Source organism: Lineus longissimus, chromosome 2 (assembly GCF_910592395.1).
Source record: "Lineus longissimus chromosome 2, tnLinLong1.2, whole genome shotgun sequence".
Taxonomy (NCBI): Eukaryota; Metazoa; Nemertea; class Pilidiophora; order Heteronemertea; family Lineidae; genus Lineus; species Lineus longissimus.
Genome location: NC_088309.1, coordinates 15,383,441 through 15,394,578, shown reverse-complemented (window position 1 = coordinate 15,394,578; position 11,138 = coordinate 15,383,441). Strand labels below are relative to the sequence as shown.

General features: G+C 42.5%; 1 protein-coding gene across 2 annotated transcripts; it reads left to right on the top strand.

The window, feature by feature from the left end:
* Window positions 1–972: 972 nt before the first annotated feature.
* Window positions 973–7,332, top strand: LOC135483697 (uncharacterized). 2 transcript variants are annotated; one of them, XM_064764694.1, is made up of 4 exons: window positions 973–1,098; window positions 1,887–2,621; window positions 3,036–3,203; window positions 4,445–7,332. In XM_064764694.1, exons 2-4 carry the CDS (start codon window positions 1,926–1,928, stop codon window positions 4,634–4,636), a joined length of 1,056 nt encoding a protein of 351 aa, XP_064620764.1. In that variant the 5' UTR covers window positions 973–1,098; window positions 1,887–1,925; the 3' UTR covers window positions 4,637–7,332. The 2 variants fall into 2 exon arrangements, with proteins under 2 accessions (XP_064620764.1, XP_064620763.1); XM_064764693.1 differs by having other exon boundaries at window positions 1,331–2,621.
* The last annotated feature ends 3,806 nt before the right edge of the window (window positions 7,333–11,138 follow it).

Genomic DNA, 11,138 nt, shown 5'->3' with positions numbered 1-11,138 from the left:
GCCACTTCAAAAGATACCAAGGGCAGAAATCGTTATCCAAAAGCACACGTCGAGATCGAAGATGCAATGTTGACCGCTTGAATGGGCTTCACGAGTTGCCGAAGTCATGCGAAGACATTCGAAAGAGGAACAGAAAAGCTATACTTGGGAACTACGTAGTTTGCCCACAGGGCAACCCGCACAAGCCTCGTAGAAGGCACTGCAACCCTTTCACATTTCGCGGATTCAAGTTGCCAGGTTTACGGATCACGTCATCATCGCGTACATTCGGGAAAAACTCCCTTACGAGACCTAAAGCGTTTCCAGGACCCATGCATCTATCCTGTGACGTCTTTATTACCCCCGCTACTGCGACGATAATTAAAATGACGTTGCGTCGTAAAAGCGGGGTAACGTGAACTCGGATCTCGGCGTGCAGTCACGTGGCGGGAAAGGTCTTTCGAGTCAGGACTTGTGCGTACTAGAAATAACGAAACGCCTTTTCTACTATCTAAGAGTTGAAACAAAATTGGAAAGGCATCAAACACGTCTAGAAAAAGAGTTTACTGATGAACAAAGGATGAGGATGAACAAACATACTGCAATAAAAGCCGCCCATTCCATGAACAAGGTTGCAATTAATCTTTATCCTTCGACTTTGAAAAAGTGTCCGAGATCAATATTATGGTATACAAGCTAGACTTATTCAAAATTAAACAAAGGTTCAATCTTTTTTCACTGCGTTTTTACGTGCAAAATGGCTAACATAAAGAATCGTGATTATTTCATATTGGAATTATTTGAACTGTTCGTTTCGTATCTGTCGTTTTGTTAAGGTTCTGTTGCCTGGAGCGTCAATTGCCATAATTATTCGTTTCATTTAACTTTGTCCCGATGGCTTTGTTATGCATTTGGAACCATTGTGTAACTCTAACAATAAAGTGACAATACTCGGCGATTTATTATGTCTCTGTCGATTGAAACGAACGCGATGACTGTCTCGCATGTGGTGCTCCTCGACTCGAGTTTTAGCTTCTCGGCCATATTTGCCGTTCATCAAAGGATAGCCGCTTCCCCATTCGATCCACTTATCAGTCGTGGAGTCAGGATTATAGAAAAGTATAGTACTAAACTAACGTCAACTTAAGTGCCGCGCGCGCAAACGAACAATTTGTGTCAATACGACCTGCGACTGAAACATGACAACGTGACTGACTTCAAATGCGACCTGCGATTAGTTAAATTGCAATCACTCGTCACTCGTCACTCGTCACTCGTCATGTTGATATGGCTCAGTCGCAGGTTGCAGCGACTAAAACCGCGCTTAACACTGTCCATGCGAAATCTCTAGGACATCTTGAGAAATCGTTGAAGAGACGTTTCGACCTCGGAGCCTTGTTGGTCAAGATGATTTCAATCTTGTTCTGCCAACCATTCATACGGCATCTTTGCCCATTTTCATGAAACAGGGTGATTCCGTTGTTAAAAATTGTAATGGTATGCAATATGCACAAGATGTACGACCGGTTTGTAGGAGGCGGCTCATTTCTGACCAACTTTACCGGTATTTTAACCTTGAACAGGTTCACGTGTGGCTGTTACATCGGCTCATGTTCAACAGTCACCGGCTTTCTCTATTGGATGTTGTTCAGGCTGTGTCATCCAGACTATCCACCCGATCAGACGGCTGCACACCGCCCAAAGATTATGGATTGGTGTTTGTCAAGAGTACTCTCTTTAAATCTGATTAGTTTCTATTTTACCGGTTCTTTCCGACAAATTTTGAACGCTAAGAGCCAAAGATGACACTTTTGCATGCTGTGGTATCTTTCAACACTGATGTTGTCTGGAGTGAATTTAAATATTTTGCAGTGGCCGTCGGCTCTCTTGATTTCGTTTTTTGTCAGATCACTTTCGGATCAAGCTTTTAAATATTTGAATAATTCATGATGGCGATCGGAGCAGTTGGTTACCCTCCTTTACTTGGCTTTGGCCTTGCATGCCTTGGGCATCGCATACGCCTCCACCACGACGACAAAGAACATCAGCGCTTTTATGTCCGAAGTCGCCTACTCTGCGCCGTAACTTATCTAAACTTGGGACTTGCCGGCCCATTGAAGACATTCATGAGCATTTGCTATATTCAATACGGAATTTTCCGCTGCGAGTTCAAAAGATACCGAGGGCCGAAATCGTTGTCCAAAATCACACGTCGAGATCGAAGATGCAATGTTTACCGCCCGAATGGGCTTCAGGAGTTGCCGAAGTCGTGTGAAGATATTCGAAAGAGGAACAAAAAAGCTGTGCTCGGGAACTACGTAGTTTACCCACAGGGCAACCCACACAAGCCTCGTAGAAGGCACTGCAACCCTTACACATTTCGCGGATTCAAGTTGCCAAAATCATGCAAAGATATCAGTAGATCTAAACGCAAATGGAAGACCGGGAACAACGTTATTTATCCGCTGGGAAGCTGGGGTAAACTATTGAATGTCTATTGTTCTAAGCTCAGGACATTCGTTACATTAAAAAAAAAGAACTGGTCAGAGTTCGAGAAGCGTCATCACAATGGCGGGACATGGGACTTCGGCACCAAGGTCACATTTAAAAAGATCCAAATCCGGGTATCAAATGATGGGAAAGTATGCGCTGGTTTGCTTCCGTTATTTATTAATGAGTGAAAAACTGACATCTGCAACGCCAACCGTCAATAAACCATCCATTTTAATATCAGCTCTACACGACCTCGCAGTCGGATGTGTCATGTGTGTCGTTTTCTTAGAGGGTGTGAAATGAATTCGCTCCATTAGTGTGGTTGGTTATGTCAAAAAGTGCGATTTTTCTCATTTTGTTAACACTTGAGCGCCGGAGTTGTCTTAATTGGAGATTGACCGGCCACCAGTCGGGAAGGGGAATGATCTTGTATGCTCTATAAGATAAGCCCGATGTAGAAGTCTGAAATGCCCTATATGTCCTATTTTCTACTTCCTTACCGGTGCAATGCAGCTGAACCGGAGCCATAATCTTTATTGTCATATTTTCTTTCATGTGTGTAGATAAAAGTCATACGAAACGGCAAGAAACCCAATTTTTTCAAAATAGAACGGTTTTCCAGCCATGAAAGAATGTTGCCTGCATATGGAATGGCGGCCTCATCCCACCCAATATGGAACGGAGACTTCAAAATCGACTTACGTGGAACTGGTCTTAAAGTGAGTTCCAAGGTAGGTTGGAAATTTCTTCTGAAGGAAGGAAAGACAATCTATTCGTCCAAAAGTTAAAATCAAAGAGCAGATTGCACCGGGATACACGCTGTACATGCCTGTTTGTGAGCTAAGCTGATTTGTACATAGAGGGCGCACTTTGTTAACATCTTTTTTAAGGTGCATATCATGGGCTGCTCGAATTGTCTTTACGGCGACTGCTATCATCTTCCCGGCATGAGCCAGGTAGGGCGGCTTGAATTACACGATCTCGCCGACAGGGGTCTCTCCTATCTCACCACAGGCACGTGGAAATAAGAGCTCAACATCCCAAGACTGACAAACACTCCCCCACTGACACCACGCGTAAAAGAATGGAAGGTATTCCAGTGTACATTTATGCGATCTCGGTTACCACATTTGCAACAAGATATAAAAGTCAGCGCGAAAGATGAACATGCGTTGTTGAGCAATACACGTAATACCATATGGCTGACCGTCCCATCTCAGGAATGTTTCTAAAATTTCTGAAACTTTTCCAATTTTCAGCGAACAGGTAGATAGTACTGCGGTGTGCCATGATATAATATAGTATTCTCACTATGCAAAACAGTTTGAGTTTTGATAAAATCGTTTGCGTTGACTTTGTATTCTTGTTGCAAATGTTGTAACCGAGATCGCATAAATGTACACTGGAATACCTTCCATTATTTTATGGGTGTTGTCAGTGGGTGTGTGTTTGTCAGTCGAGGGGGGAGCTCTTATTTCTACGTGCATGATGTTATCTCACAGAACATTGGAACTATTATTGAGTCGTTGTACGAGGAATACATTTGTTGCTTAATCAAACACGACGAAGTCCCCTGACTGTGCATATTAGTCTCCCGAAGACCAACTAGTCCCCCTTTGAAGTAAAATATGCATGGTATACTACCCCCCCCCCCCTCCACCCATTTTATCCCAATAAGTCCATTGCCTACCTTTAAACCAATAATACTACGTATCCATTACACATGCAGATGATGGCATGTATATATAGTGATCTGTGGTGTAGTGTGGGATTGGATTCTTTTATTCCGACACCGTTAATTTTGGATGAATCATGGAAATTGCTTTAGGCTGGAGCAGAGAAATGTATGGTGATATGAGCTTCAATAGCATCCTCTGGGCCAAGGCGAGGAGCTCCTTTTAAAGGGAACTTTATTGCACGCGGTCTGACCCTTGTGTCTCTAACCTTACGAAATGCGCTCCTTTAATTGCAGACAAAATGGAAAGGACAATGCAAGTCTTCCCGTGGAAAAGTCAGATCTGCCAAGCACATGAATCTGAGGAGGAAGGCAGATGACTGGATAACTGGAAAAATAAGAGGAAGAGAATGCTATTTGTTTCCGAGACCATCGAAAAATAATAAAAAATGGAAACATAAAGGCAACGTCTACTTGATTCTTTCCTAAAATAGCTGTCTGTTTTGATGGTTGTATGCAGGGACATCATACCTATCTCGACCACCGAGGTTTTACATCTCATCGATTTAAATATCTTCAAAATGAGCTGAGATATAGGCAACACTTGTTAATCAGGATGGGAGACGCTCGATACAGACATGAATCGTGAGACGGGTGACCGGGACGGAGGATGGCGCAAAATCTCGCACCTGTCCATGCACTTGTTATATAGGTCACCGACCCAGTTAATCCTCGTTAGAGACAAAAGCCAGTGTTAGCTCAACTAAGCGTTATCTCCTTCATTAAATTTAAATCGTTAGCAGTATTAGGACTAAGCGCTAACCTAACTGCTAAATCGGATTGAACAGCCGGGTGCGGAGCTCAAACTCTTAAGCATCTATGTCTTCGTTTTGGTTCTTTCCTCAGTTGGAGACGATGATCGAGTCTTCATGAGAATATATATTTGATTCTACCGAAGGAGGCTGGTTCTGATAAGCCTTTATACAAGGTTTTATAATATTAGTAATACACATGTATAATCACATACATTGTGAAATCCATAATGGCCACCAAGAAGACATCTTGCGAGCGTATAGATCGGCACCTGCAGATAACTGACTGCTCGTCGATCGACTGCCGGATCGTTCGCTGGTTGAACTTACTGTGGTTCATTGGTTTGATTGCGCCAGCGTTAAGGCCTTGCCACATTATACGACTCGAGCTCGACGCGATTACTAAAGACTCTGTCGGCCAATCGGGTCGGATAATGTGGACAATTCTACGACCTGTCGTAGGCAGTCGTCAGCGGTCGCATGACGCAGTATTACAAGACTGAATTGGTCCAGTCTCATGAGACTGAGTCGTATATATATAGCCAGTCATGTATAGTGCGAATATCCTTGTGACGCGAAGTCTGGGAAGGGTTGCGACACGATTTACCTGCGATATCCAATCGGAGCATTTAATTTCGTCACATAATTACAGTAATCATTGCAGACTTCTGGACCCATGAACGTGAAGACCGTCTCATTGAGCTTTGGCGCAAAATCCCTGTTTCAGTTGGCTGATAAAATCGTATAGTGTTAACACTCAAGACTGCCCGGATGACGAGACTGTCGGGCCGCAACGTGGAGAATCGTATAATGTGGCCAGGGCCGAGTTGCTCAAAACCTGTTTTGTCATTAACGCTGACGTTAACTGAACTTGACGTTAAGTCTTAGAGCTTAACTGAAGGAGATAACGCCAAGTTAAGTTAGCGCCAGCGTTAGTGACAAAGTTATTATGAAGAGACACGTTTTATTGGCACAAACCGACTGCAAAGAATTTCAAGTGTCATAGCGAAGTAATCGCCGCACCGTCTCCATTCATATACTAGAAGATTATTGATTTGCTCGAGTTTGACTTGTGAATCGTTCTCATTCTTTTCTTCATTTCTACATGTTGAAATGGATACTATAGGCAGGAGCCAGTTGTGTCAATTAATGTTCGAAAAGTGACTGATATAGGTACATCTCCGGTACGCCAGTACAGTGGCGTTGGGGCCGGGGCTGAGGAGTTTGATCTTTTCAATGACTTCGGCTTTGGATGTACATGTTCCGTTACTATCGTCCAGCCTTCTGAAAATAACTCGTCTGATCCGTAAAATTTAAGGCGTCAGAGCACTCATTGATGTGTTAAAGGAATGGGCGGCTTTTTATTGTAGTATGTTGGGGTCTTCCTCTGGTTCATTAGTAAACTATTTTTCTAAACGTGTTTGATGCTTTTCCAATTTTGTGTCAGCTCTTAGATAGTAGCAAAATGCGGTATTCGTAATTTCTAGTACGCGCAAGTCCTTGCACTAAAGACCTTTCCCGCTACGTGAGTGCATGCCGATATCCGTGTTCAAGACACCCTGCAACGTCATTTCAATTTATCTTCGCAGTTGCGGGGTAATCAAGCGCCATCAGCGTGACGCCGAAAAAACGTCAGAGGTAGATCCAGGGCTCCAGGAAACGCCAGCCTTACTAGTTCATCGTTCCATGTGGAACGGGTCGACGCATGGAGAGCTAACTCGGGCCAAATCGGAGTCAACACCGGAAAAGCGTGATAATTCAGACAGATTTTGAATTTTTCATTTTTTTGTGCAGTTTGTTGGTGGAAACTACTTTTGTAGAATCGGATGTGACTGGGCAGCCGACTGCTGGGTAATATTGCCCTTAATAATGTCAATAGTCCTTTAAGAAGAGAAAAACAAGGGTGCAAGTACTCTTTATCCTTCGACCTTGAAAAAGTGTCAGTGATCAATAGGGCCGTTTAGACGACAGGAAAAAAGCCACACGGCATGCGATCTGATTGAGTCCGAATGTGGTTTAAATTGTTCGCGTCTAAATGCAAAATGATCCGGATCAATGTGGTCCCATCTGGATAATGCAGCCGGATGCGTCCGGATCAAAAGCGTCGTCTAAACCCAAATGGATACCGAAGCCGGATTCATTTTACCTGGGCGCACACTAACGTACTGTTTACACCTCTACAAGCAAAATGTATTTGAGAGTTCCACATCTACATAAATGCGTCTAGATGAGACCGCATTGCGCTGATCGTCTAAATGCGCGCAATTTTTGAGACCTGAATGTGGTTCGATCGGATCATATCCGGATCCGATTCGAATGTGTTTTTTTTCGCCTGCCGTCTTAATGGCCCTATAATATGGTATAATATGTAAAGAGCAAGCTCTAGTGAACTCACACAACTGTTTGACATGGGGAAGCCCCCCAAACCCCCGTCCTTCTGACATATTTAGCCAGTACATTGGGGGATGAGTCCCCCAAACCCCCTCCCCGTTCTCTGAAAGTGACAGGTTTTAGTCAGTACATTGGGGGGAAGGCCCCCCACCCCCCCCCCCATTGGACTCTAAAAATAGAATTCCTTGGAGACGCTGAACAACACAGGCAAAAGTCTCCGTCCACGGATAGCTGATGGTGATTAATCATGAACGTTCCGTCCATGGGCCGTCCACGGATAGCTGATGGAGAATCTCCATCAGCTATCCGTGGATGGGCGTCCGTGGATGGAACGTCCATGGGCCGTCAGTGGATAGTTGATGGAATCCGTTATAGAATCTATCAAGTTCCATCATAGATTCTATGACGGAAGAAAGTTAAGCTTGGCCAATTTTTCTCCTTATTTTCCGTAAGTTTGATTAGTGACGCCGTATCTTGTTAATGCTCCAATGCTTTACATATCGTTTTTTGCCAATCCTGCGAGTTCCGTTTGGGGGTTAGTATTCAGATTCTTTGCAGAGATATCAGTCATTTGTCTGGGGCACGGATAGCTGTAGCTATGTAGGGGATGGGGGGAGGTGGCAGGGATGTGGCCCCTTAGTCATCAGTTTCATCTCCCCTTGACGAATCAACTTGGAGTCCCCCTGATCGCACCCACTCAAATAGTCAGTTTGATAATAATGCATATAGTCGATGATTAAGAAGTGACATAACATGGTATGTAAGGTTGTTGTTTTTTTATTACTATTTCACACATGGCATACATGTATGTTTGAGAACATCGAATCATGTACACTGTCGCATTTAAGCCAACATAATCAGCTCTTGCGCATTATAATCAATGTTACGAATTCAAAATGCTTCTTCTTCGTCATAACATTTATGCCTAACCAATTCGTTCAGTTCTAGTTCATGTTCACTTTCTATTATGGTTGGCTTTGGTCTCACTGACCACCTGATGACCTGAACCGTAGTAGGTTTGGCTTTGCTAGACAATTGGTAAGTTTGTCTGAATGCAAAACCAAAGGACCTAGTGAGGCACGCCCCCTAACACTAACTGCATGAAAATGGTCCGAAACTAATTCCAAGTCTCGATTACTGTAGTCTCATCAAATCCTAACATGTTATTGTGTTCAAACTTTTCATAACTATGTACATGCAAAAGTAAATGTATGAGGATAATGCAGCAACCATGAATTAGAAAATTGGAAGCTGGAGTTGTAAAAGTTATTGTGTCTCAGAGACTATTGCTTGACTTGGAATTAGTCGTGGTCTCAATAGTGTTACTTATAAGTTAGCAATATCAAATACATGTACATTCGTGACTTGTTTTCAATAAAACTTTCGTGGTAGGTACTCATAGCAAGGATACATCATATATCATACGGGTTTTCAATTTAACCGACTTTTCACGGTCGCAGAGGTCAAATGGCGTAAAATAGTCGTTTGAGTGTAATATTATGGCACGTTTCTCAACCGCAAAAGCTATGAACTTGAAGCTTTAAGCAGTCTGATGAACATGGGACCAGCTAACCACCATACAGTATTACTTGCACATGGTTTTTGATTTTACCTCATAAAACTTTCATTTGGTTACATACTGTAGCACTTTCTGTAACTAGCATGAATTAATTGTCTACTAAATATACGTACGGTGAGCACAATGGCCCCTGGCCGTTTCATTTAGAGATGCATCAACAAACATTAAAACGATTTAGTCTGAATTTATTAACAATCCAGACATTGTGGTCTTCATTGTGTTTCAAAAGCTTTTGTAAGACATTTGCACTTTTCTGCTCAACCTTCCTGCTAACCTTCTTCTCCATTACCCCACAATGTCCACCTTGGCATTCATGGAGCACCGATATTCTCCGTATCAACTTTGAATGCCGTGTGCAATGCTGTCGGCAGCTGATTTTGCTACCAGTTCGCAACCAAGTCTATTTTGTCTCATCGGCATCAATTTCTGTATCGTGATTTCTTGGTGCAAACATATTTTTTTGCCGCCCATGAATATGCCGAAACATTCCTGAAAAGACGATGAGAGTTTAGACAGATTACAAAACCGACATGAACAAACATGTCGAAACATCAATTAGTCTTGGTTCGAAAATGAAGTTAATTTAGATTGAAATAAAAACTATTTTCCTTCCCCCAGACCTTTTAGCATTGTTGTACAACTATTGCGATCAATCCCACAAAGTATAATATAGCTGTAGGCACATTTTTATGTAGCTGATCCGATTTACTTGTGTATGCGACAACGTTAATTATTTTCAAAATAGTAACTAGTGCAATAGTTTTTTACCATTCCATGTTTATTTTCATACAACACAGCATTTCCAACATTTGCTATCTCGCCTGACCTTGCACGGCAAGCACTTGCTTCTAATAAATTTTCTTCTCCTATCGCACCATTGCTGAAAAATGCGTTTAATGAAATGTTTATCGAACAAGTTCAGTGTAGATGAAGTCTGTGCAAATTGATATACGAAGGCTGATCATAATTCGTAAGCGAAGTCTATACATCCGTGGCGAAGTACTTACTTCACTTTTTTCAGTTTTCGAAGCATTGGAACATTGTTCATTTGTTGTTCCTGAGGGTACCCAAGGAATTTTTTGACCATGGACGATTCTCCAATGGCCCTGACATTGCTGGCACAGCTAACCCTGTGAAAAGAAACGACGACAGTGGAACAGTTAACAGATATCCTCAGTGCCTTGATTAATTACAAATCATTTTAATTCAAAACATCGATTTTTCAAAACATCATATTTCACTTTTTCATAAACAACGATTCTGACCATGCTACATACTATATACGCACCATTCTCCCCCATTCTTGAAATAGCCCCCATCAAGTATATGTTGCAGTATTTGGCAGTCGGCAATTTGACGGGCGGTGTCTCTGCTTTGGGCCAATTGATTCTGATTGAATAAGATCTTTCTTATATTGCAATGAAGTTTTTCAAACTGATCCTCCTGGTATGCCTTTGGAGGTCCGTGGTTTCTTATGTCATCAATCTGTAATTTAAAAGAGTGCACCAATAAGCACATCAAAAACCTCCCCCTAGAGAATTAGTTATCCAAAGTGCCGAGCATGTTATCAGGCATCCCGTACTTGACTCTTAACCCAGGTTCTTCGGATTGCGGCGTCTGTCATCCTCATCCTCAGCACGGTATGAAAAGGGGCGGGATAACCACTGCGGGGGGGGGGGGGGTCGTAGCATCCTGAGGAAATCAGGGGTTGATGTTCGCTTCTCCGGCCCTGGTGCAAGGCTGGAGAGGCGAACATTGACCTCTCATTGACTTCCTCAGGATGGTTATAAGGCCTTCTAACTGACCATTAAGCAGACTGCCCTAGATTGTGCTACTCGTTGCGCTATCTGTTTCACAATGATTTTCTACATGCAATGTGCTAAAGCATTTGCACACTAGGTAAATTCTGTACCAACTTACGAGGTGTGTGGTCATGTGTGTTTTGACCTTTTTTCCCAGATCAGGCGCATTTTCCTGCACTTGTTTCAAGTATCCATTAAGTTCTTCTTGCAGATTGATGATACTGTCTGTTGTGTATATTTTTGTTTCATCTATGGTTTTTGAAATCTGATGAATAAAAGACATTTACCATTCAGATGTATTCGTATTTAGAGCATCGGCCTTATAAATAATTGTAAAGCGGGTGGGGAAAGCCATTGATTGTAATATGTAATTATGGGGGTTAATTGAATAGAAGGGATTAATTGTA

What these genes read in the sequence shown, in the direction of transcription:
- LOC135483697 (XM_064764694.1), top strand. Translation starts at nt 1,926, where the DNA reads ATGATGGCGATCGGAGCAGTTGGTTACCCTCCTTTACTTGGCTTTGGC. An exon ending in GGGTATCAAATGATGGGAAA is followed by an intron (nt 2,622 to 3,035) that starts GTATGCGCTGGT and finishes TCATGTGTGTAG; the next exon opens with ATAAAAGTCATACGAAACGG. An exon ending in GTCTTAAAGTGAGTTCCAAG is followed by an intron (nt 3,204 to 4,444) that starts GTAGGTTGGAAA and finishes CTTTAATTGCAG; the next exon opens with ACAAAATGGAAAGGACAATG.